Consider the following 26,805-nt stretch of genomic DNA (forward strand, 5'->3'; position numbering starts at 1 on the left):
CAGTGAGCACTCAGGGCTGATTTCTTTAAGGATGGTTAAGTTTGATCTTTTTGCAGTCCATGGGACTCTCAGGAGTCTCCTCCAGCACCAGAATTCAAAAGCATCAATTCTTTGGCGATCAGCCTTCTTTATGGTCCAGCTCTCACTTCCATACATTACTACTGGGAAAACCATAGCTTTAACTCTACAGACCTTTGTCAGCAAGGTGATGTCTCTCTTTTTTAAGATGCTGTCTAGGTTTGTCATTGCTTTTCTCCCAAGAAGCAGGCCTCTTTTAATTTCGTGACTGCTGTCACCATCTGTGAAGTGTGCATGCACATGAAAGCTCATACCAAGAACAAACTTAGTTGGTCTCTAAGGTGCTACTGGAAGGAATTTTTTTTATTTTTTATTTTGTTTCAACTACGGCAGACCAACACAGCTACCTACCTGTAACTGGAACCATCTGCAGTGATCATGGAACCCAAGAAAGTAAAGTCTCTCATAAAATGGACTGCAGTAAATATCAGCTTGTACAATGCAAACCATTTGAATTTTAAGTTCCTTTGAACTCTCACCTGTGCAGGATGGCCTTGTCAAAGCAGATATGGAGAAACTGACCTTCTATGCCGTCTCTGCTCCTGAGAAGCTTGATCGGATCGGTGCCTATTTAGCAGAGAGGCTAAGCAGAGATGTTGTCAGACACCGCTGTGGGTAAGACTTCTGCTGACACCCACTTCAAATCTTGCTTCTCATTTCCTCCCCTGCCAGTACTGGCCTCCTTTACTGTGACAAATGAGAATTACCCCAAGCAAGTAGGCTGTGTGATGTTTGTAAATGGGAAGAGGATGGGTCGGTCCCCCCCCCCCCCGCTCTTGAGCTTTCAGTGTGCCACAGAATATCAATAGCAGATAATATCTGTGCAGGCCAGCTAGTAGAAACGTTTGTGGGCTACCATGCTTTCCTAGCAGGCCTGTGCTCACCTTTCTGCATGCAGGTATGTCTTCATTGCCATGGAAGCCCTAGACCAGCTGCTCATGGCTTGCCATTCCCAAAGCATCAAGCCGTTTGTGGAGAGCTTCCTCCACATGGTGGCCAAGCTACTGGAGTCCGGAGAGCCGAGGCTGCAAGTCCTGGGAACCAACTCGGTGAGTGAACATTCCTTGGGTCCCCCACTTGGTTCTCATACTGTCTGGAGTCAGTAGTTGGCCTGGCATGGCCTTTGGGGAGCTGCAGAGAAGATATGGCTAGGAAGAGGCAGAGTGGAATGCAGTTATTTCCAAACCCCTGGCTGATCAGAAGGTCGGTGGTTCGAATCCCCATGATGGGGTGAGCTCCCATTGTTCGGTCCCTGCTCCTGCCAACCTAGCAGTTCGAAAGCACGTCAAAGTGCAAGTAGATAAATAGGTACTGCTCCGGTGGGAAGGTAAACAGCGTTTCCATGCGCTGCTCTGGTTCACTAGAAGCAGCTTAGTCATGCTGGCCACATCACCCGGAAGCTGTACGGCGGCTCCCTCGGCCAGTAAAGTGAGATGAGCGTCGCAACCCCAGAGTCATCCACGACTAGACCTAATGATCAAGGGTACCTTTACCTTTACCTAACATAAGAATCCTTTAATTTAGAGGTGGATTGATTTCGCCCTCAGTTTTAATCTGGCTATTTAGTTTTGTTTTGATTTGCCGTACAGTTTGTATACGTGGTTGTTGTTGCTATTTTCAATGTTCCTTTTGGTTTCCTATTACTACTCTACTACCTTGGGAACATAAATCTGTGCTGAAGGTATGGGATATAAATTTAAAAACATTGGTGGGATAATGGCGGGTTCTTAAGCAAAGAAGGGGGAATAAGAAACCTCCCAAGCATCAGGTGGATTAAGGCAGGCCCTGATCAATGACTGCCTCAGAGACACAGGTTAGGAAGGAAGAAACCCTTCCTTTTGGTCATGGTTCTTGTGGAAGGTGTGGGTTGGCTACTGGGAAAGCCTGCAGGAGATGTAGGTTTCCCTTTGACTAGCCTGGCACCTAGAGGACTGAGAGGAAGAACCTTTCCCTCCTGCCCATCTGATGCTCCATTAATATCCTTTGCTTGCTTGTCTTTGAGATTTTTCTGTGCTACCTGACAGGGCTAGAAATGCACTCTGTATATTTCTCCAGCAGATCTGTGCAAGCCTTTAAATAGAAGCTTAGCTTGCCCTTTATCTTCCAAGTGAAAGGTATTCTGTTCCCTCGTCATCACTGCTGCATTAGTGATGAGCCCTGAGTGCCTTCTGCTTTTGCACTCTCGACTGTCCTGCTGCCGCCCGTGATACCGTTTCACAGTAACAGAATCCAGTCTCCAAAGTGTAGGAGTGTATTGCAGCAAGCCCAGGAGTAGCTGAAACGGAGTCAAGAAAGTTTTGAGAGTCAGGCCTGGTCTGAGGATAGGGACACCCGACAGCTAAGTAAACAGGACCGATGGGAGGATGAGGGTCTTGTGAACCCAGGGCAAGTGCTGTATCAGGGATGCTCCAGGTCTGCCTTGAGTTACTTTTATGTATCTAAAATATGTACATCCTTTCTTTTAATTTCATCAAAATGTGCAAGAAGCTTCCAAAACAACATAAAACCTCATTTCAAATCCAATAAAACCAACTTACCAAATCAATAACACAGCAGAATAGAGCCTAAAACAGCAAAGGTGCTACAAACAAACCAGTAACATTTCAAGGCAGCTTTTAAAAAATTGACCACACTAATTATTAAAAGCCTGGGCACACAGAAGTGATTTGCTTCTAAAACGCGTCTGAAGAGGCTACTTCATTGCTAGGGGTGCAGCCACAGGAATTGCCCCATTGCAAAGTGCCTGCGCTCCAGAGGTGAGGCAACTGAAGAAGGGTCCCAAAAAAAGAGAGGAACTGCTGGGTAACATCCCAACATTTGCCCTAGCATACTGGATTCAGCAGCAGCAGCAGCAGCAGGCTATCAAGTTACTAACCTGGTGTTTTTTTGGAAAGTGAAGCTTGCTAGACACACTCCCTGTTGCATACTATTCACCTGGAGAGTTTCTAGAGAGTTGTCCTGATGTAAAAAACCCAGGTCTCGCCACATTAGAAGAAAGGTTTGCCAGTGGGAAAAGACCTGGGAATTTTTAAAGATAAGCAGCTGCCTTGCTCTGTGGGATTGAGATCTGTGCCTTTTGGTGCCGGTGCCCTGAAGGTTTGGGATGTATGCAGAGAGGATTGCCCTCCTGGGAAGCCTTGCACCTGACCTCTTTCCCCACCAAAGAAAGGGGATGATGATGATAATGTAGGCATAGCCAGTCAGAAATGCTTAGAAAAAAAGATGGATGAATAACAGAAATGATTTTGCTGTGTTTCCACCCACTGCATGCAATAAACTATGAATGGTGCTACTTTGTGGATAATTTCAACTGTTGTCGGGGATTGCAGCATCTTGGGGCTGGGTGATAGCCAATGTTCTGTTTGCTTTGAAGCTGTACTGAATCCTCTCCACTTCTCCTTCCTCTTCTGCAGTTCGTCAAATTTGCAAACATTGAGGAGGACACGCCTTCCTATCACCGCCGCTATGACTTCTTTGTGTCTCGCTTCAGTGGCATGTGCCACTCCTGCCACAGTGACCCGGAAATACGGAACGAGTAAGTAACAATGTGCGACGAAGGGATGGGAGCGCTTTCCGGTATTTGCTCCCTAAATTACCAGGCTACTGAGAATCTCTGCGATGGCAAAGCCCAGCATCTTCTTCCATTCATGCTCTGCCAAGCACCGTCAATGGAGTTTAATTCATACGCCCTTTTCAGAGAGTATCGAGTCTTTCTACTGAGGTTTGCCGGGGAAGCCTCTGCCAAGCCAAAAAGCTCTTGTATCTTAAACCAAGTATCCAAGAGTCCATGAAGCTCGATACCCAAATGATAGTCATCTGAGATGGGCTGTTATGGGGCAAACATAAGTAAATAATAACCTGAGCCACTTTGCTCTGGGAAATGTATTCATCATAGAGAGCCAGTGTGGTGTAGTGGTTAAGAGCGGTAGACTCGTAATCTGGTGAACTGGGTTCGTGTCTCCGCTCCTCCACATGCAGCTGCTGGGTGACCTTGAGCTAGTCACACTTCTCTGAAGTCTCTCAGCCCCACTCACCTCACAGAGTGTTTGTTGTGGGGGAGGAAGGGAAAGGAGAATGTGAGCCGCTTTGAGACTCCTTAGGGTAGTGATAAAGCGGGATATCAAATCCAAATTCCTCCACTCCTCCATCATGTTTTTATCTCTTTGAGCATGAGCATTGAACTGTTGGAGAGAACATTCTGCCAGTTTTAAGCAAAAGGGGATGTGGAAAGGGCTTTTTTTGTAAGAACAAATGCTGTTTGATTGTTTAAATGTAGATTCATAAATCAGCACTTTAAAGAAAAACAGAAGGTGGCTGGTTCACTAGAAGCATGGCAGGAAAGATAAAACTGACATAGAAAACGGCTTTCCTTGTAGGTGCTGGTATGTCCATCATTCGTTGAATGAGGTTAGGGTGAAACTGGGCAAAACAAAAGAAAAAGTCATGCTGGCTCTTGTTTTTATATGCTTGAGTCTGGACCTTGATCTCCTCATGTGTCTTCATCAAATATATATGTCTGGATAGAGATATTTGCTCCCGGGTCTCGTTAATCAGATTGGCTAGCCCTGCTGCCTTTGGGCTTAACCTCTGGGCTTTCCATCTTCTGTAGAACTGTAGAGTTGGAAGGGATGCCCAAGGGTCCCCTACTCAAATCCCCTGCAGTGCAGGGATCACAGCTAAAATGCAGGGATCCTGCAGCTTTCCCTGTATGAAAATGCCATTGTTTCTTGTGCCAGGATCCGAATTGCTGGGATCAGGGGCATCCAGGGGGTGGTTCGCAAAACCGTAAACGACGAGCTCCGAGCCACCATATGGGAGCCTCAGCATATGGACAAGATTGTTCCCTCGCTGCTTTATAATATGCAGAAGATCGAAGATGTCGACAGGTATGCCTGTCTCTCGGGGGGCCGGGCCCTTTGCTGGCCCTGAGGAGGAGTGGGGTTGGGTGTGGACAAGAGGTACAGCGGCTACATCTTCTGTCATGGCAGTGGAGCACAATGTCAAAGCCTGGCAACCCTGTCCAAGTGTGTGTGCCTGTTTTTTGCAGCCGGATTGGGCCACCCTCCTCTCCAACAGGAGGCGATAAAGAGGAGAACCCAGCTGTGCTGGCTGAGAATTGCTTCAGGGAGCTGCTGGGCCGCGCTACCTACGGGAACATGAATAATGCTGTGAGACCAGTCTTTGCGTAAGCATCTGTTTACTTATGTACTTAACTGCATTTTTACCCTGCCCTTCCTCCCTGAGGAGCCCAGGGGCGGCAATGCTAATGTTATATGTAAAGTAATAATGTAATGTCAAAGCAATACAGGACAACAACAATCAAAACATATTTAAAAACAATTAAAAGCAACCACATACCCCTGCAAGCTTGTTATTCCAAGGTTAGCAGGAACAGTATCTTTCAGCCATCAAATGCCTGAGTAAAGAGAAATGTTTTTACCTTTCCCTTGAATGTTAATGATGGGGACGACTGGAGCACCACACCAGGGAGGGCTTTTCACAAATGAGGAACCACCACCAAGAAGGCCCTGTCATGGATCAGTGCCAACTGGGCAAAAGCCAATGGCAGCAGCAGTAGCACCAACAGGGTGCCGATCTTAGCGCCTGAGAGGGTTGTGTTGGAAATCTCCAGAATCGTCTAAGAGTTTCCCAGGGCAGGAAGTGGCTTTGAAATAGTTGGCAAAACTCCCTCAAGGCTGGTTTTGGCTGTGGCTGCCGAAAAGTCCCAAGAACACTTTTGTTTCTCTCAGCTGTTTGGATCTTCCATATTGCTATATAACCAGTGCTTTTTTCTCAGGGGTACGCATACCCCTAAACATTTTGTGAATCTAATAAGTTTGGCCTCATTGAGGGGCTGTATTTCAATATGAGTAGGAAAATGAGAGTACCCCTAAACATTTTTTTAGAAAACAAGCACTGTCTGTCTGTGTCCTATGAGCCAAAAGCCAATCCTGAAGATGTAATCCAAAAGAACAAAAAGCAGCTTGGTGTAGTGGGCAGAGTACAGACTTTGGCTGTGTCCAGTCCTCATTCAGGGTGGCTCTGAGCAGGTTACTTAGCCTTCCTTCCTGGATTAATATCAGGATGAAAATAGGATGGCCCTGTGTGTGCAGGATACAATACATTCCCACATAAAAAACCCCCCACCTTCAGCTTCAATAAGCAGTGATGTGATGGGATCCCCCCCTTCCTCATATACAGACCTGCCCATGCTCCTTATTTGAATACATCAAGTTTTGCCCGCTCATCATCCTTGCTAGTTGAAATTCCAGCCAGCAGGCCAGATGGCGCAGCGACATTTGGTACAGCCATTTGCTGCTTAATATCCTCCTTGCATCCACACAGCAGAGGACGAAGGATGCTCTGGAACAGCCAGTGGCTGTTGCGCTTCCGTGCTTTTCTTGGGCTGAGGACTATGTGGCAGGAGCTCTTTCCTCCTGGATAGAATGGGGAGGCAACAGCAAAGAGTGGGAAGAGGGCGGAGATAATCCCTGGAAGAGAAAGCTTCGTGGTTGAAACAGGAGCCAAGTCACCATCTTTAAAATCCCTGGCATGCAAGTAATGATCTGGAGGTTACTCATCAGCCAGGAGTCTTTACATAGTTTGACATTCAACAATCTACTTTGCTCACATCAGTTACAAAGGGCAAATAGTTTGTGATTTGCCCCTTCTAATGTGCAGCCTCGATCCTTTCTGGATCACTTTGTAGGAGTATTTTGAAGGGGGAACCTGCAGTTTACATAATCATGCACCCCTCATAGCTCTTCACACTAAGCACATGTTTTGTATTTGAACATCTGTACAAAAATGCACCTGGAGAAACATCCCTAAAAGTTCACCCCTCGTTCCAGAACGCCCCAATTCCTTTAAATACAGCGGTTGCTTATTCATGCCAGCTGCTTCTTCTCAGAGTAATGCGACAGCCAAACTAGGATTTGTGTCATCCGAACAAGCCCATTGTTAAGTGTTGAAATTGCTACAGGTGCTTAATAATGGTTTGTTTTTAACAGACATTTAGACCATCATAGACTGTGGGACCCCAATGAATTTGCTGTCCACTGCTTCAAAATCATCATGTACTCCATACAGGTATGTTTACTCTGTTCCTATTTCATAGTCAGTCAGCAATAACCCATTAAGACAAGGGAGGAAGTTAGGGCTGGAACCAGCAGACACCCCTCTGGGTGTTTGCAGGGTCAGGCTTCTGCAACATTGGGGGGGGAGGGTCCATCATAATCGTTTCAGGGGTGTTCATGCTGGAGAATTTATCATTAGCTTCTGGCTTCTGCAGTTTAACTCTCTTCTTTCAAGTTTCTGATATATTTTTTTGTAGTGTTGTTGAAGGTAATATGTCTTGAGTATCCTCTCATGATGTGGCAGGCTGAAAAATTGTTTCTGTTCTAGCAGGGTTTTCTGTTGGCTGTTTTTTTCTGTCCCTCTGTATGTATGTATAGTTTTTATTTAACAGGATTCATATACCCCTTAATCCTCAAATCTCTAAGCAGTTTACATAGTTGTAAGGACTCTCAGTGGTTGCTCATGAGGAATCAGGCTAACTCCGAACTTCTACAAACTAAGTTCTTTATTGTGCAGATATTTACAGTGGAGTTACAGTAAAGACGTCCAGCTCATCCCTCTGCAGAGTCCTGGGAATGCCCATTTCCGGTTCTTGGTCCAACATAAGAGGCGCGGGATCCTGAACCCCCACCTCCCCTTCCACGTCCTTCCTCCCTGCGAAATCGGGACGTGGGAAAAGGTCCCTGTTCCCCGCTTCCTGCTTGGTGCTGAGGCTCTCTAACTCTGTCACAGCCCCTGCCCCGACTTCCTGCTTCCATCTCTCCCCCTCCCCACTGGAGGAGCGGTCGCTTCCTCCGCTCGAGGAGGACGACGAACTACGTACTGGGAGGGTGGTTCCCTGTACTGCAAATGACCCGGAACGCTACCTGCTGTGGTGAGGGGGGTTTCCTGACAATAGTATATAAAATAGTGGTACCTCCGGTGCGGACAGGATCCATTCCGGAGCTCCGGTTGGATCCCAAGGTTTCCACAAACCAGAGGGACCATTTCTGCACATGTGCATGTGGCAAAACCTTCCAGGTTTGCCGCTTTTGCAACCCGAAGTTTACATTACCCGAGGGTAATGTAAGCCGAGGTGCTACTAGTACATAAATTACACACCCACCCACCACCTCCCCTGCCCTCTCTGCTTTTTAGTTTGATAGAATATATATGTTTTGCTTGTATCTGTTTTCACTTATTTTTTAATGTATGGGTTGATTGTGAGCTGGCGTGGAGAAGTGGGATAAAATGTATTAATATCAACAAAATTGAACTCACTGTAGGTGCCAGGATTAGGGAAATGACTGTTCAAAAACAGAAGGATGGATGAAAACATCCTAAAGATATTTGTTCTCTGCTGGACTGGAAATAGTAGAGTTCGCTGTAAGGAGGAATTTGTTTCCATCTGTTTTGAAATTCAAGCTCCCTTTGCTGTAAAGCTTAATTTTCTTCCTTCTGTTCCTTCAAATTCGTCTTCAAAACCCACAGTGCCTTTTCTGGACCTCCAAGGAATGTTTTGTGTACCGTGTGCTCTTTATTCTTCAAACTCTGTCATCTCTCACTTTTATTCAACGCCTCTTTAGAGTGTCACACAGCACGGCTTTTGCCACTTTTCTCCGAAGCACCCAACTCTGGGTGGTGTGTGGATGTGCCTTGGTATTATCAGTTAGAACGGTCAACTCTGGAGCCGTAGCTGTAATTTTGAAGGGCTATAACGAGCTTTTGCTGTTTCCTTCCCCTTCCCAGGCGCAGTATTCTCATCATGTGATACAGGAAATCCTGGGACACCTTGACTGCTGCAAACGAGACTCCCCCCGAGTTCGAGCCGGTATCATCCAGGTCCTTTTGGAGGCAGTGGCCATTGCTGCTAAAGGATCCATTGGTGAGACCGGCTAATTCAGGATGGCTTAAAAACCTGGGAGTTTTTGGAAGGGCTAGTTGGTTATGGAAATGTGCAATAGATAGTGCCATGTCTAATTCTGGTTTCCCTCCTCATACATCCACTCCCCCCCCCCCAGTAGAAGAACAGTAGATTATTGGAGTTACTGGTTTTCCCCCCTTGTTTTTATTTTGTATTTTAATGCTGTCCACTGTTCTGAGATCTATGGATGAAGGGTGGAATACTACTACTACTAATAATAATAATTTTATTATTTTATTATATTATATTTTTATTATTTTATTATATTAAAAATCATATTCTCAGAATCTCCTTTTGACAGCCTTGGGGCATGTGTGCTAAAGTTAATTTATGCCTTTCAAAGAGCTGTGACCGGAAGTAGCTCCGGTAAACAGAGGTGTGACCCAGCGTGCAAGGACTAATTACTGCTAATTGGTCTGCAGATAAAATGCAGGATATGTAGGTGCAGAGAGAGAGAGAGAAGGCAAGTGGAAGTAGACCTGGCAGGAAGCCTCAGGCTCTCAGAGCAAAGTAAAAACCAGTGCGATTGTGAAGCAGGAGGGACGAGTGTTCCTTGGGGAAGAGGGTGAGCGAATGCCAGGATATTTTTGTGTGCGATAAATGGAGTCTTGGGAAGGGAGTCCTTGCGATGGAGCCTGGTGTCAAGCTCACCGCGTGGAAGAAGTGGGGGCCGCAGGATACCCAGATGGTAAGGATGCCCATGTTGCAGAAGAGGCACCCTGTGGATTCTCCTGGTTGTGTGGTGTAGTGGTTAAGAGTGGTAGATTCGTAATCTGGTGAACCGGGTTCGCGTCTCTGCTCCTCCACATGCAGCTGCTGGGTGACCTTGGCTAGTCACACTTCTCTGAAGTCTCTCAGCCCCACTGACCTCACAGAGTGTTTGTTGAGGGTTTCTAAAAATGTATCTGATAAGAAGTGTGCATGCACACGAAAGCTCATACCCAAGAACAAACTTACTTGGTCTCATAAGGTGCTACTGGAAGGGATTTTTTTATTTTTTATTTTGTTTGACTATGCAGAACCAACACGGCTACCTACCTTAATAGATAATTGATGTCAGTTAAAACATCAAAACATTGCCTGATGTTTTGGAGCCTGTCAAACAGTTCTTATATTTTGCTGGAAGCGGCCAAGAGTGGGTGGGGTATCATCATAATCACCATCTCATGTTCTGTATATGGGACTTTATGTATTTCTCAGTTTTTATTATATTATTTATGGTTATTTATTGTTTAAACTGCCCTTGGATATTTGGATAATACCTAAATAGCCTTTGCTTCTGACTTCCTCTTTTGTGAAAGTTCCCTGTCCTTGAAAAATGAGATTCCACTTGATGTGTTTGTTGTCCTTTGCACAGGCCCGACTGTCCTCGAGGTGTTTAACACGCTGCTGAAGCACCTGAGCTTGAGCGTGGATTTTGAACTGGGCCAAGACTCTGATGGCAAAGGTAGCCTCAACAGCCGCACGAAGGAGAGCGATGAAAAGATCGTCCAGAATGCCATCATTCAAACTATTGGTGAGTCAGTCAGATATTCGCCTTAGGTGGGTGTATGTTGGCAAAAAAATGAAACCCTGTGTTGTATTTTTTTTTTGGGGGGGGAGAGCTTCAGGATGGAGCTGAGCTTTTGAACCCAGGTGTCCTCACCACAAGGACTGTAGCTACGACACCAGCCAGCACACTGGTTTCATCTTGCTTAGAAGGACTTTCTACCAAGATGGAATGCGGTTCAGTGCTTCTGTTCCGTTTTGAGAAATTGGGTCAGTTCACCTTGGGAATAAACCTAGCCTTTCTAAGAGACCTCTCATAAGAAAACCACACGGGGAGCTGGCCTAGTCTTGGTGATCTTTCTCAGCTTATTAAACCGGCTCCTCTCCTCCTCCGCAGCCGTGTGCTGGCTTCAACGCTTCATTTCCGGGGGGTATTTTTAAACCAGAGCTGCCTGTTACATCCTAACCAGAAAAAATGACTGTCTTAATATCAAGATTAACTAACATGTAAGGCAGAATTTCTCAGTTTGGACATCAGGGAACACTGGAACGAAGTGTTCTGAGGCCCACATGGGGGTGGGGGGAGGAATGCTTGGGGCAGACTCTCATTCCCAGCTTCATAAACTGGGGGAGATTGTTCAAACCAGACCAGTGAGTCGGATTTGTTAACGCAAGACAGCCGTTATTTCAGAAAATCTGGTGGGAGGAAGAAGGTGATGTGGACTCAATTTAATCCTTGAATTCTCAGGCCTTCTCTGTTTTATGAACAGATGGCCCAGCGTTGCCTCATCCTTCCCTTTTCCGTTCCGTAGGTTTCTTTGGCAGCAACCTCCCAGATTACCAGCGCTCCGAAATAATGATGTTCGTTATGGGGAAAGTCCCTGTGTTTGGGTCAGCATCTCAGACTGTGGAAACCAGCCAGCTGGGGTTAGTATTTTTCCTCTTGCCTGTTCCAGAACTCTGGTGGCAGAGCTGATGCTCTTAAAACTGTGGCCTTCCTTTTGCGGTTCCTGCTGTCTTTGCGATCCCACTGGCTTTGAGAGAAGATGATCCCTTGGTGAACCCTTAGGGATATGATTAGCTATAAATAAAAAATAATTCAGCATCTGCAGATGATTGTTTTCCCCAGTATGCACATACTAGGTATTCGTTTCCGGTGTGGGAATGAGGATTACGGTTGACGCAAAGGCCTCCCAGGAAAAAAATAATTCCGAAAGCAGGGAGAGAGGTGACACTGCGTAGCCGACAGGTCTGGGAGTTGCAGACTCAAGGGGTGGCGGCCTGCAGAAGGAGAATGTGTGAGATTGCTCAAGAGAGGAGGTGACCTGAGGGTGTCAGAATCGGATGAGCATGGCTCACAAGCCCAGGAGGTCTTAGTTCATGGAGGATTGTCTCTGGTCCTGCCTTTCCCTACAGGCTTCCTGCAGAATTGCCCCAAGAACCAGAACAGTCATGCAGGAATGGCAAAGGAGGTCTCAGGGAGTTTGCAAGATGCATGCCTATAAGTTATTCTTGCCTTTGTTCATTTTCTGACTCCTTCCCACGGCATGTTGGGAGCTGTAGTGTCAGCAGCAGCCCTGAGTTTGCACATGTGACTTATCAGGTAGTCCGTGTGTATGTCAGCGCTAGTATGGCAGGAATGGGCCTTCAGGGCGTTCTGTCACTCCAGGTATCAGTGAGCAGGAAGCGGTTGCCAGTAATGAATCATAGCAAGAGATTAAAAATGGGATATTACACCTGCCGTAATGAACTTAGCTGGAATGTAAGCAGAAGGTGTCTGTGACATGCGCCTCCTCTCTTGGAGTCGACTCCTGGAATGCCATCTGGCAGGGAATTGCAAGAAAACATTGCTGCTCGCAATGTTCTTTGCCAGTCTGCTCTGTATGCATCTGGGTGTGGCATGCGTGGCTTGAGAGATGGGTCTGGTTTGGTGTTTGCCACAGAGTGATGGGGACTTGCCCAAACTAAGTAGCCGGCCGTGGCTCTGGCTGGAAACCACAACGGAAGTGCAGCTTGCACCCAAAACATGCACCGCTCTAGCGAGTGAACTGAATCATGGAGCCATATTGATCTAAAGTGCAGCTCTTTTCTGCTCCCCTCCAGGGATTTGGGAACGAGGAGGATTCAGATCATGTTGCTGCGGTCTTTGCTTATGGTAAGTCTGATAATGACTTCGCAGAGCAGGATGGTTTGTGTGTGTATGATTTGTCAGTGGGACACGCGGTCTCTAGGCTTTTGTCACGGAGTAGGATGCATGGATAAGTTTAAATATTTCCGTTTCATTTCAACTGTGGGTGAGAACTCTTGTTTTTATTATTTATCTATTACCCGCCCTTCACCGGGAGGTCCCAGGGCGGGTTGCAGTACCAAAACACAACATTAAAAACAACTTAAAAATGAGGTGGGTCTTAAAAACGGCGGGTGGTGCTGTGGTCTAAACCACTGAGCCTCTTAGGCTTGCCGATCAAAAGGTCAGTGGTTCAAATCCCCGCAACGGGGTGAGCTCCTGTTGCTTGGTCCCAGCTCCTGCCAACCTAGCAGTTTGAAAGCATGCCAAAAGTGCAAGGAGATAAATAGGTACCACTCCGGCGGGAAGGTAAACAGCGTTTCTGTGCGCTGCTCTGGTTCGCCAGAAGCGGCTTAGTCATGCTGGCCACGTGTCCCGGAAAAACTGTCTGCGGACAAACGCCAGCTCCCTCGACCTTTAAAGCGAGATGAGCGCCGCAACCCCAGAGCCATTTGCGACTGGACTTAACTGTCAGGAGTCCTTTACTTTTTTAGGTAAGAGTAGAATCTCTCCCACTAACTGCCCCACAGCTAAATTCACCCTCTTGTGGGGCATCTTGGGCCCACATGAGGAAGCATGTCCACATGGCCAGTCAAGTCACCAAAACGGAGGGCCGGGTCACACAGGGCACATTTCCAGGTCGTGCATGGCGTTGAACAGGTGGCGAGAAGGCGAGTTGTGCTGCCATACTCTTCCGCAAGGGCAGCTCACCTGTGGGCCTTGTGCTCTTGCTGGAGCCCAGATCCCATCAGCCATGACTGGGGGCCACGCCAGCTGGAGCTGTTGGGAATAGGAAGCCAAGAACAGTTGCAAGAGTGTCGCAGGCTAGCCGCCTCTGCCCTGCTGTTGATTGGTGGATTATATTTTTACTAGTGCTTTAAACCCGTTAAATTAATGGGCGCTAGAACATTCCTTCCGGCGTCTCTTCCGGCGCTCTCTCCGCCGCTTCGCTTCCGCCCGTGCTCCCTCGGCTACCTTCCGGTCTCCTGCCCGGCCGCGCTCGTTCCCGCCATGGGTCCCCCTGGCTCCCTCGCCGCGCGGCCTTTCCGTTCCGCCCGCCGGCTCCCTCTTTGCCTCGCCCGCCATGCTTCGTGGCTGGGCCGCCCCCAGGAAAGAGCCGCCTGGGGGTTTTTGCTCGATCCCTCGGAGATCCCGGGGCCCCTGCGCTCCCTTGCTCCCACCTGGTAGGCGCCGTAGTTGCTCTCGGGGTCGCTGAGCGGCACGCGGCGCGAAGTCTCTGCGCTCCAAGTCCCAACGGCTGTCCGTGGGGCACATGCGCAGTAGCGCAATCCCACGGACTCAGGGACTGGACGCAGAGACACTTGCACTTTATTATTGTAGATGCCGCTTTTCATTCGCATGAATCACAAAGTAGCTCGCAAGTAATAAATAACAATAACAATAGAAAATCATATCAGATAATTAGCAAATAATCAGTAAAGCAATTACAGTCTATAAAACACTATTAACAAAACAACAACAACAAAAAGCCAACAGCGTAATTGCAACAAACGTCATGCTACGTGTAAACAGCAAAATATGATCTAGCCTTAGGGATCTGGATTCAGTGTAGGTATATTTGAACTGCTGCTGCCATTCTGAATATTGTGGATGAGCAAGAACTGCATCAGTAACACTTGCTTTATCTTGAACCACTGGGCAGGTCACCTCGGGGTACAATGCCAAAAGCATCATGACTGTTCTCTCAGCCCCGTTCCTGGATCCCCTGCTGTCCTCTTCGCTCACGGAAGACAGCGAGCTCCGGCAGCTGGTTCTAGAAGTCCTACACAATCTTATTGACCGGCACGACAACAGAGCAAAGCTCAGAGGAATAAGGTAGGACGCCAGGGGGGCGAAACCAAGCAAAAATGCCACTCTGCATTAAACAGCCTCAGGAAAATGCAGTGATGATCGGCACAGTTGCCTCAAAATGAACCTGTGAAATGCTTTTGCTGTATATAAACTAAGGCCGCAGTATTTAGACAAAAAGGTGCCTCTGAGATTGCAAATCCTACCTTGAGAGTTATTTCCCTGTGTGCATGTATCATCAGAAGGCAAGTAATCTTCAGAACTTGTTCCTTCTCATATGCAGATGTGTTCAGATTTAATTAGTTAATCAGCTGATGCTTACACAGTTAATCAGTTAGGATTTCTTTTAATTAGGTGTTAGACCTAACGGGGTTCCCACTGCCTCACTTTCTCTTGTGCTCCTTCCAGAAAAAATATGGAGAGTCACAACAAGAGGGGCATTTCAGTAGTGCTTCCCCAGGGGAACTTGACAGGCAATTGCAATTAACATATTTTCAGCTCCTGACAAAGACTTTTGTTTTTGCTCAGGCTATTGAGCGTTGATACCACAGCCAGTGTGGTGTAGTGGTTAAGAGCGATGGACTCGTAATCTGGTGAACTGGATTCGTGTCTCCGCTCCTCCACATGCAGCTGCTGGGTGACCTTGGGCTAGTCACACTTCTCTGAAGTCTCTCAGCCCCACTCACCTCACAGAGTGTTTGTTGTGGGGGAGGAAGGGAAAGGAGAATGTTAGCCGCTTTGAGACTCCTTCGGGTAGTGATAAAGTGGGATGTCAGATCCAAACTCCTCCTCCTCCTCCTCCTCCTCCTCCTCCTCCTCCTCTTCTTCTTCTTCTTCTTCTTCTTCTTCTTCTTCTTCTTCTTCTTCTGTTGGAGCATTTTTCAGTTGGCTAACTTTACGGTGATCATGCTTATGATGATGCGATGTTTCTAACTTTTCCAGTAGTAATTGTACGACTGCTTTTGTGGTTCTTGTTTTAACTTCTCTGCATTTTTTGTTTTGAATTATAAGTCACTTTGAGACATTTTTGTATAAGGGGACAAATAATAATAATAATAATAATAATAATAATAATAATAATAATTATTGCAGTAACATAAAATCTGTGTTCTGTTCTATTCTGTTTTGCTTTTGGTAAACATAGTTTCTTCTGTCTTCTTCCTTTGAAGAGTACAAATTCTGCAGTTGTGCTAGAATTTTTCATATAGGTATTTTTTAAATGAACACTGAGTATGCAACAAAAGAGATATGACCAGAGTTGTTCATGACCCACCCTATTCCCCTGACTATGATTAGTTTTAAACGGTTTTTAATAATAAAATTTAAATTGCTGGGTCCTTACGGTTAAGAGCGGGCAAGAAATGGAAATAATAAGTTGATGATGATAAATTGTGAATTCTCTGGAATTGAACACAAACTTGGAAAAGATGGGGGGGTTATAACTTGCATCTTCCTCTCAGCACTATAATACGTTTAGGTTTTTTTTTAAATTGTGCGTTTGTTCCATATCTAGAATAATACCTGATGTGTCTGATCTGAAGATAAAGCGTGACAAAATTTCGCGGCAAGATGTGAGCTTCATGAAGAAGGTAATTGAAAGACGTATGAAGCTTTTCCTTTGCTGGGTTCCTTCTGCAACCCTTAAAGCACATTGTCATTCTCCATTGATTTGCTCTTACCTTCAACAAATCCTCTCTGCCTGCTGTGTTCCCTGATATTTCCCTCTCCATTGCAGCATGGCCAGCAGCTGTACCGGCACGTTTACATGGGCTGCAAAGAAGTCGACAACGTGCACAAGAACTTTGAGCTGCTCTACACGTCTCTTGCGCTGATAACGATTGAACTTGCCAACGAAGAGGTGGTGACCGACCTCATCCGCCTGGCCATTGCCTTGCAGGTATGTGCGGCAGGAAGAGAGAGAAATCCCAGGGGTGTGTGCTTTGGCTGGAAACACGAGTTGTGCACGAGCCAGAAGTTAGCCTGAAATGTCTTCAAGCAGGTGTGTTGGTGCCTTTCAATGTTCTCCCTCTCCCCCCCCCCCCGCCACCTTAAAGGATACTGCCATCCTGAACGAGGACAACCTGCCAATGTCTCACCGCTGCAGCATCATGGCGCTGGTCGCCGCGTACCTCAATTTCCTGAGTCAGATGATCGCAGTGCCTGCCTTCTGCCAGCACATCAGCAAGGTGCGCAGTTGAGCCTTCCTTCCATCTTCCTTCCCAGGGGTGACCAGTTTCCGCATTCTTGGGGGCCGTCTTGTTTCTGGGAGAAGGGGCAGCAGAATGTGCGGCTTTTCTTGTTCTTTGGAGTTTTAATTGTATAAACTTCCCTGGAATTCATAGAATCCTAGAGTTGGAAGAGACCCCAAGGGCCATCCAGTCCAACCCCCTGCCAAGCAGGAAACACCATCAAAGCATTCCTGACAGATGGCTGTCAAGCCTCCGCTTAAAGACCTCCAAAGAAGGAGACTCCACCACACTCCTTGGCAGCAAATTCCACTGCCAAACAGCTCTTACTGTCAGGAAGTTCTTCCTCATGTTTAGGTGGAATCTTCTTTCTTGTAGTTTGAATCCACTGCTCCGTGTCCGCTTCTCTGGAGCAGCAGAAAACAACCTTTCACCCTCCTCTAGATGACATCCTTTTATATATTTGAACATGGCTATCATATCACCCCTTAACCTTCTCTTCTCCAGGCTAAACATACCCAGCTTGGGTATCTGATGAAGGACATGAAGTATATAGATATTTTGAATGAACGAATATTCATATGCTTGCTGCATAATACAGCCCCTTCACAAGCTCCATAAGAGAGTTGACACCATCAAGTGACGATCACAAGTTGTGGATCACATTCAAGTGTAGAGGCTTGCCTGCTCCCTTAGTCTCTTGCAACACTGGAAAACAATTTCCCCCCTTACTGTCAGCAGACACCCCAGGACCTTTCTGTCTTTCGCTTTAGGTTCCCACCTGATCAAACCTTCTTTTAAATCCTTCACAGGGAAGAAAGGCCATTAAGCTGTTAAACATGCACATTGGGAATTGAACCTTGACAAATTTGCATGTTTGATGGTTTTTCTTCCCGTTGAAGGATCACGATCCTGCTTGTTGACAGTCCTGTAACCCTTGAGTCTTCCAGTGCATCCAGCAAAAACAGCTTTTTGTGAACAGTTAATGATCTGCAATTCAGATTTTGTTCTGTTCTGCGGATGGTTTAATCTTATTTCTTGGTGCTTTTTAGGTCATTGAAACCAGAACTCTGGAAGCACCGTACTTTTTGCCAGAAACCATATTCAGAGACAAGTGCAGGTAAAATGTAGCATGTTTTGTTAGTAGTGGAAATTTTGCATTTTGGCCAGTTGGTTGACTTTTGCAACAAGATGGGGGAAATTTAATACCTAAAGCGAACATTGAGTCTCCATGTTATTTTGCTGCTTCCAGTGCCTGAGTAATAATTAATTAATTAATTAATTAATTAATTAAACCCTGCCTATCCGGCTGGGTTTCCCCAGCCACTCTGGGCGGCTCCCAACAGAATTAAAAGCACAATAGAACATCAAACATTAAAAACTTCCCTAAACACGGCTGCCTTCAGATGAGTGGTTTCCTAAGGCATTTCTTCTCTCTTGCTACATTCAAATGAAGTGATAGCTTGAAAAGCATACTTTGGCAGTGTGAAGTGGTTTAAAATTTGCTCGTGACAATGCTGATTGATTGGAGGGGGAAGGGACAGAATATTGTGGAGAGAGGAATGGGGCAGTTGGAGGAGGCTGGCTCTCTGAGCGTTCCCCTCCTTCAGACCCCCTGTGCTGCACGTCCCACTTGCGCATTCTTAATTTCATGCCTGAACTCCGCCACTTTTGCTCTCGACAGTCTCCCCAAAGCCTTAGACAAGGACGACAAGAGCTTGTTTTTCCTGACCCACAAGATTGCGGAATCCTTGGGTGGCAGCGGATACAGCGTGGAGAGGCTGTCTGTGCCTTACGTGCCCCAGGTGACAGGTGAGCGGTTGTGCGGTTCTGATTGTGGCGCCCGCTCGTTCGGCGTGCTTGTGTCTCACGTCCGGCTGGTCACCTGCCTCCTGCCGTGAGCGTCCAGTAGGATTGGAGGCAGAACTTCGATTTCGGGAGGAGTAAATGTGGTTGGTTTGTTTTTTTGCTTCTGGATGTTTTCACACCTTTAAGGATCACAGACAGTCAGATCTGTGGTCTATAAGACTCAGTGTCCCTACACTGACTGGCAGCAGCTCTCCAGGGTTTCAGGCAGGTTTCCCCCCCTAACTTTACCCAGAGATGCTCAGGATTGAGCCTGGGACCTTCTGCTTCCAGCCCTTCCTTGAAACCTGGTGCTGCTGTCTCCTCTTTTCAAAGTGATAGTTCATAAATATGAAGTTACATCTACTGCAAGGCTGCCATGAACGTTCTCCACTTGTGGGATAACGCCATGAGGAGCCAGTGTGGTGTAGAAATGTCAGACTAGGACCTGGGAGGCCAGGGTTCGAATCCCCACTCGACTGTGAAACTCACTGGGTGGCCTTTGGGGTCAATCACTGCCTCTTAGCCCAACCTACCTCACAGGGTTACCGTGAGGATTAAATGAGGAGGGAGAGAACCATCTACATGCCACCTGGAGCTCTTTGGAGGAAAAGGTGGAATAGAAATGCAATAATAATAATAATAATAATAATAATAATAATAATAATAATAATAATATATTTATTCCCCAGCCACTCTGGGTGGCTCCCAACAGAACATTAAAACCATGAAAAAATATCAAACATTAAAAATTTCCCTAAACAGGGCTGCTTTCAGGTGTCTTCTAAAAGTCAGATAGTTGTTTATTTCCTTGACATCTGATGGGAGGGCGTTCCACAGGGCGGGCGCCACTACCAAGAAGGCCCTCTGACTGGTTCCCTGTAACCTCACATCTGGCAGGGAGGGAACCGCCAGAAGGCCCTCGGCACTGGACCTCTGTGTCTGGGCTGGATGATGGGGGTGGAGACGCTCCTTCAGGTATACTGGACCGAGGCTGTTTAGGGCTTTAAAGGCCAGCACCAACACTTTGAATTGTGCTCAGAAACGTATTGGGAGCCATGCTGTAAGAATCCTCTCCCCCTCATCATTCCTTGGTCCAGGGGCCTCTCCTTTCCTCTGTCCTGCACAACTTGTCCCCTTGGATTAGTAATTGCAGGTGCCCAGACTGTGATTCAGATGGGCTGCTTGATGATGGACGAGGGGGTCTGCCTCCCATCTAGGTCAGTGGCATGAACTTTCCAAGGGTTTCCCCGGGACAGCTGGGCGTGCGGGGTGGGGGGTGGGGTTCTCTTCTGTAGGACGCCATGCAGGCCGGGGCAGTAACTCTTTGGCCTCTTGTGACCACCACCCTTTTCCTGTCCCAGCCATCTGTCACATCCGTGGTTGCCACTCAAATTATTTGAAAACTTGAGCCTGAGATGCACCATAACTGCCACTAAATGGTCACTAAATAGAACTACATGTTAGCTTTGTCAGAAAGTAGAAAATGGCAAAGAAGTCAGTAAGCTCAATGGGTTGTCTTCAATGTTAGTCCTGCCCAGAGTTGACCCATTGAAATTAATGGATTTAGCTAAAGTAGGTACATTCATTTTAATGAGTACTCTGAGTAGAACTTAGTTGGCTACTGCCCATTGTCTCAGAAGGGGCCCTTCCCCCTCCTCCACAATGAAATAAAGGCTCTTTTTAAATTTTATTTTGGGTTGTCTGTGTCTGCAGATGAAGACCGGCTGTCCCGAAGGAAGAGTATTGTGGATACTGTATCTATTCAGGTGGACATGCTCCCTGGCACAGAGGACAAGGTGAGTTTATTCTCTGCCAGGTTGTGCCATGGAACTTCTCATTTGCCCCTTTCATTGTAGAGAGAGGGCAGAATAATTTTGTGCTGTCTGTGATTCAGAGCCTTGCTCCTGAGGCTATGTTGACAATGCAAATGTTCTGTGGTCAATGTCATTCTTACATTTAATTTCTTTGACCTCACAACTGTTTGAACAACCTTGCATTTCAGAATTTTAGACGCCTGACAAGTAAAATTCTTGTTCACCAGTTTTTAAATTTAATCTCAGCTGCTCAACTTCCTCTTCTCAACCCCCCAACACCCAGACTTGCCACCAAATAATGACTATCTATAAACAAGCTGGCCTGTTCCAATTTTGCAGACAGTCCAAGTAAATAAGAACAAAGAATTGCACCCCCAGCCCCAAATGGTTCAGTTGCTTATGTGCTTTAAACAAATATCTGATCTTTTCTCCAGGTTAACAACACGGAGGAAATTACCTTTGAGGCACTGAAGAAAGCTATAGGTGAGATTGCCCTCAGTTCCCTGTGAAGCTAGCTTTCTCCCTGCGTTCCCCTCCAGCAGGCATTGGCCCTTACCACGATTTGAAATTAAGAAAAGATCTTCATCCAGCATTTTGTAAGCACGGTTCTCTAACTGCAACAGCCGCCTGCTGCAATTACTTGGGTGCTTTCGGTGTTATCAGAGATTCCTGTCGAATCATGTCGGGCAACATGAAGGTGTGAAAATATCATTACACGTTTGATACCGTAAGGAGAGTCCTGCTAGGTGAGACCAACGGTTTCTCTAGTGCAGCATATTTTGTCCCACAGACCTGAGCCCAGCAGTGCTCTCCCCACTCAGGTCACCCAGAACCGGCATTCAGAGACATAGTGCCTCCAAGACTGGAGCTAGTACATAGTCCTCCTGACAGGCAGCCACTCTTGGCTTTAACCTCCATGAATTTCCTGATCCCTGTTTAAAACTGTCCCGAGCTGGCAGTTATCACATTCCATACCTTAGCTAGTGCTGGGTGAAGAAGTACTTCCTTTCAGAATCTGAGAATTGTAAGCAACCACCAGGGTCATCAAGTCGAAACCGCTGCAATCCAGGAATCATTTTGCCCCAACATGGGACTCGAACTCACAACCGTAAGCTGAAGAGTCTCTTGCTCTACCGACTGAGCTACCGAGGCGGTCCTGCCTGGCCTGAACCTTCAGCTTCATTAGGCAACTCTGTTGGGTTCTAATATTTTGCAAAATAAGACAGTATGAAATCACTTTGGAAAGACCAGTATCTTAGATTCTGACTTGGACCACTTCCATCTCTTGTAATAAACCTCTTTACTTAAAACTTTCCTAGTAATAATAATAATAATAATAATAATAATAATAATAATAATAATAATATATTATTTGTACCCCGCCCATCTGGCTGGGTCCCCCCAGCCACTCTGGGCGGCCTCCAACAGATATTAAAATACATTAAAATATCCCAGGTTAAAAACTTCCCTAAACAGGGCTGCCTTCAGGTATTTTCTGAATGTCAGGTAGTTGTTTATCTCTTTGACATGAGATGGAAAGGCGTTCCACAGGGCGGGCGCCACTACCGAGAAGGCCCTCTGCCTGGTTCCCTGTAGCTTGGCTTCTCGCAGTGAGGGAACCGCCAGAAGGCCCTTGGCACTAGATCTCAGTGTCCGGGCTGAGCGATGGGGGTGGAGACGCTCCTTCAGGTATACAGGACCGAGGCCGTTTAGTATCCAAGTGCCTCAAAACCACACAATTTATTCAAAGAGCATGAAGTACGTTGGATGGAATTCTAGATGTCCCCTGAGCTTAAGAGAAGAATCTCTCACAGAATTGAACTTGAGTGACAAAAGCCTTTTGGCAGGTGCTGATAAGCTTACCCCTAAAGGAAGCCTGCACAGTTTGTTGCCCACCCTGTCAAATGCAGCCCATGACTCGCTGCACATTGTAGCCCAGCAAGTGTCTGACAGAAGGCCTGGTTTTGCAGTCCTAGCCAAGCAGGAGAACTAGGAAGGAGGTTCAGAAATCCCTGATGGGCTGTGCTCGGCTGGGTTGCTATGTATTTTGTACATATTTTTCTGTTGTGAACCACCTTGAGATCTTTGGATGAAGGGTGGTATACAAATTTAAGAAACAATAATAATTGCTTATGTGTTGTGCTAGTCTTCTCTAAAGAGTTTTCTGGCAATTGCTTCATTTCTCTCTCTCTCCTCTCTCTCTCTCTCTCTCTCTCTCTCTCTTTCTCTCTTTCTTTCCCTTGTCAAAGATAACACTGGTCTTGAAGAGCAAGAGAAGGAGAAGAGGCGCCTGGTGATTGAAAAGTTCCAGAAAGCTCCCTTTGAAGAGATTGCAGCCCAGTGTGAAACCAAGGTGAGCCCGGGGATCTCGATCTCACTCTGTGAGCCGTAAGGAAATCTGTAGAAGAGGAGCAAGAGGGATATCTTGGAGCACGACAACCTTTTTTTAGGAATAAAGGACTTGGAACAGACTTCCTACCTAAAATCTGCTAGATGACCTTGGCTGTTACACCAGGTGTCAGGCTTCAGGGAATCTGATCCCTCCCACAGTGTCAGCCAAGAAGCAGATAAACAAGGAAGAGTTCTTACCAGGTGGTTTATTCAATATCACAGAGAGAGAGATGAAGGAATGCCGCATCTCTTAGCGTGCTCCGAGTAAGTCTCACCCCCTCCGTCCCTCCTATTCTACGTCATCCATGCGCCGGCTGATCAGTGCTTTCTTCCTCTGAGATTTCTGTTCTACTCTCAGTGCACGCCTGGTCCTGAGAAGATGGGGGCCAGGAATGCTTTCTAGCAGGGGTAGGCAACCTCAGGCCCGTGGGCCAGATGTGGTCCAATCTGCCTCTCATCCGGCCCGCAGATGGTCCGGGAATCAGCGTGTTTTTACATGAGTAGAATGTTGTTCTTTTATTTAAAATGCATCTCTGTGTTATTGTGGGGCATAGGAATTCGGTCATTATTTTTTTCAAAATATAGTCCGGCCCCCCACAAGGTCTGAGGGACAGTGGACTGGCCCCCAGCTGAAAAAAGGTTGCTGACCCTGCTTTCTAGAGACACTGAGTCTGTCAGCTGTCTCTCCCCTGGTGCTTCTTCTTCCTGCTGCTCTCTCAATATTTCCCAGCTTCTCCCCTCTGCAGCCTCTGAACTATGACCTTCTGCAAACCACTGCTCTAAATCTATACTGTCCTCTTCTTCTTGGGAAGGTTCAGGAAGAGAGGGGGGAGGCCCCCACCCATTCCTCCCTCAGTCCATTCCCTGACACCAGGCTTTTCTGTGATGCTGTAAGATCTGGGGGAGGAGGGTTTTGAGAGGTGACTTGGACCTAAATCCACTCTGCCCCATCTCACCTGTCATTGTAACAGGGTGCCTGGTCCCTGCAAGGGAATTTCTGGCCTACAATACATGAGGGCAGGGTAGGGCTCTACGCTGGTTTCCTTTCTGGCTGGGTAAACTGGAAGCATCCAGAGGGCAGAACACAAACTCCCCATTAAAAGTTCAACAAGCGGATTGCGAGACAGTTTGGCCTCTACTTGGCCAAGTGCTTGTATGTCTGCCTGAGCTCTTTCCTGGGCTCCGAGGCCTGGAATGACACAAACCCCTGCTTTCTCCCCTGGAAAATCCCAGACTCTGGAAAGGGAAGCAGATGGTGCAACACTCCTGCATAGAACATAGACATGGAATTTTGTTGTTGTTTAGTCGTGTCCAACTCTTTGTGACCCCATGGACCTGAGCATGCCAGGCACTCCTGTCTTCCACTGCCTCCCGCAGTTTGGACAAACTCATGTTAGTAGCTTCGAGAACACTGTCCAACCATCTCATCCTCTGCCATCCCCTTCTCCTTGTGCCCTCCATCTTTCCCAACATCAGGGTCTTTTCCAGGGAGTCTTCTCTTCTCATGAGGTGGCCAAAATTTTGGAGCCTCAGCTTCAGGATCTGTCCTTCCTTCTGAGAGCTAGTGTGGTGTAGTGGTTAAGAGCAGCAGACTCGTAATCTGGGGAACCGGGTTCGCATCTCCGCTCCTCCACATGCAGCTGCTGGGTGACCTTGGGCTAGTCACACTTCTCTGAAGTCTCTCAGCCCCACTCGCCTCACAGAGTGTTTGTTGTGGGGGAGGAAGGGAAAGGAGAATGTGAGCCGCTTTGAGACTCCTTCGGGTAGTGATAAAGCGGGATATCAAATCCAAACTCCTCCTCCTCCTCCTCTTCTTGTGAGCACTCAGGGCTGATTTCCTTCAGAATGGATAGGTTTGACCTTCTTGCAGTCCATGGGACCCTCAAGAGTCTCCTCCAACACCATAATCCAAACATAATTCAGACATGGAATACTTTCCAATAAATGTATGTTTTTCTCCCTCCAGGCAAACCTCCTCCACGACCGACTTGCTCAGATCTTGGAGCTCACCATTCGGTAAGGGAAATGGCCAGGGGCTGGAGGTGGGGAGGGGGTCCTACCCTGGAGACACTGGGGGGGTGGTAGTGGTAGTGACCACTCTGTAGTGTTGGGCATAGTGTTTCTGTGTCCAGAGGTGCTGACCTGTCTCTTGAGTGGTAAGGAAATAACGCCACAGGCACACAGCAGCTTACCATAAGCGTTACACTTCCTCAGGTAACCAGCTCCTGCAAGGGAGGGCCTCCATGATTGGGACCCCTGATTTGTTACTAGCTGGCACATGCCAGTGCTGTCCTTCTAGGCAGCTCCTCAGCGTAGCTGTCAACCTTTCCCTTTTTTGAGAGAAATTCCCTTATTATAGCATTGGGAAACAGCAGGGAGGGTTGACAGCTATGCATTACTCAGGGGCCAGGTTTGCTGCAGGAGCACTGCTCTTTCCTGTGCTGCCAGAGAAATGTGGCAAGCCCAGAACCTCATGGTAGTCATCCTGGGGAATGGGGTGAACAAGGGAGTGGCTCTCCCAACCACCCCTTCTGAGTAATACCCCCCCCCCTCACTATATATAAGGGCCTGGTGATTTCTGTTTCAGTGTATCTGAAGAAGTGTGCATGCACACGAAAGCTCATACCAAGAACAAATTTAGTTGGTCTCTAAGGTGCTACTGGAAGGAATTTCATTTTTTTTGTTAAGAAAAATAGAGAATATAAAAAGAAACAGAACAAAGAATAAAAAATAGAAAAGTAAATAACAAATTTCAAAAAAATAATAATATATAAATATTTTCATTTCAACTTCTACGTAGGGAGTTCAAGCCTTTTTTAAACAGCTTCGGCTTGGCTCCTTAATTCATATCTTGACTTCCCGCTATCGATGAACGTACTTAATAAATCAATTTCCCCCCAGATACAGTACTTGTGAATACAGAATCTTGGAGAGACAATCTGACTGACAGTCACTAAACTGATCCTGACAGCTGAGACGGGACAAAATGTGCTGTGAGATCCTAACCCTCTTTTACTGTCTCCTTTGCAGCCCTCCTCCCAGCCCCTCTGGGACGCTGACCATCACGGCTGGACACACCCACTATCAATCTGTTCCGGTCTATGAGATGAAGTTTCCAGATCTTTGTGTGTATTAAAGAGTCTTCTGGCCTCTGCTGGGCATTATTTAGCATCCAGAGCATGTTGTGTAGAGTTCCAGATGAACCTTGAGCTCAGCCTTCCCTCTTCCCTCCGTCACATTTTAATAGATCTTTCAGACATAGCCCTGGACTTGGGGCGGTTGGGCTGGTGCCTACATCGCAGGTTTCTTACCCTGATCATTCTGCTCTTGAAGTTAAATCTCTCTCTTTGTCAGAGTATTTCACGCTCTTTCTCTCTCTCTTTGGCGTAAAAAAAAAAAATGTTTACAAGTGTAATACGGTCTCTCTTGCCAAATCGTTTTGTGTTTCGGAGAATTTTAGACTAGATGCTACAGGCTCTGTGGCATCCACACTGTCTCGATGTCGTAGGATTAACTGGGAAACTCTTCAGCTTCTTTCAGCACAAGAACCCCAGCACCTTAAGCGATGCTGGGTGGACACACATTGCTAGTCGTAATCCCATGATACTAAACCACCTTGCCCCTTCTCCAATCACAGCAGCAAACCTGAATGTACCATGCTTCCTTGTGGTTCTTTGCACATGTGATTTCCCACATCACAAGCCTTGCTGTGGCAAAGAAATGCCTCTTTCTGTACAAGCACCAAAACCTGAAATATTTTTGATGTCTTAAATGTGTCTAGTTCACGCCCTGTGCTTTTTGGGGGAAACGTATTTTTCTGTGTTGCTTTTAGAATACCTAAACGAAACAATAGATACATAGATATATATTTGGTATACAGCGTAAGAGATTAAGGGCATTTTCAAATGGTAAATAGTTTTTTTT

General features: G+C 46.7%; 1 protein-coding gene across 1 annotated transcript in view; it reads left to right on the top strand.

Moving 5' to 3' along the window:
* LOC117050365 (protein EFR3 homolog A) overlaps positions 1-26,805 on the top strand; it is a 43,900-nt gene extending 17,095 nt beyond the window's left edge. The window contains exons 4-24 of the mRNA XM_033155980.1: positions 566-693; positions 977-1,127; positions 3,492-3,613; positions 4,815-4,964; positions 5,126-5,263; positions 7,089-7,167; positions 8,884-9,019; positions 10,416-10,574; positions 11,359-11,473; positions 12,650-12,701; positions 14,497-14,669; positions 16,156-16,231; positions 16,378-16,539; positions 16,697-16,828; positions 17,881-17,948; positions 18,513-18,640; positions 20,390-20,472; positions 20,925-20,973; positions 22,740-22,843; positions 24,848-24,897; positions 25,912-26,805. Of these exons, the coding sequence (XP_033011871.1) occupies positions 566-693; positions 977-1,127; positions 3,492-3,613; positions 4,815-4,964; positions 5,126-5,263; positions 7,089-7,167; positions 8,884-9,019; positions 10,416-10,574; positions 11,359-11,473; positions 12,650-12,701; positions 14,497-14,669; positions 16,156-16,231; positions 16,378-16,539; positions 16,697-16,828; positions 17,881-17,948; positions 18,513-18,640; positions 20,390-20,472; positions 20,925-20,973; positions 22,740-22,843; positions 24,848-24,897; positions 25,912-26,017 (2,361 nt within the window). The 3' untranslated portion in view covers positions 26,018-26,805. The remainder of the gene's footprint in view (positions 1-565; positions 694-976; positions 1,128-3,491; positions 3,614-4,814; positions 4,965-5,125; positions 5,264-7,088; positions 7,168-8,883; positions 9,020-10,415; positions 10,575-11,358; positions 11,474-12,649; positions 12,702-14,496; positions 14,670-16,155; positions 16,232-16,377; positions 16,540-16,696; positions 16,829-17,880; positions 17,949-18,512; positions 18,641-20,389; positions 20,473-20,924; positions 20,974-22,739; positions 22,844-24,847; positions 24,898-25,911) is intronic.

Source organism: Lacerta agilis, chromosome 7 (genome assembly GCF_009819535.1).
Source record: "Lacerta agilis isolate rLacAgi1 chromosome 7, rLacAgi1.pri, whole genome shotgun sequence".
In the NCBI taxonomy this organism is placed as follows: domain Eukaryota; kingdom Metazoa; phylum Chordata; class Lepidosauria; order Squamata; family Lacertidae; genus Lacerta; species Lacerta agilis.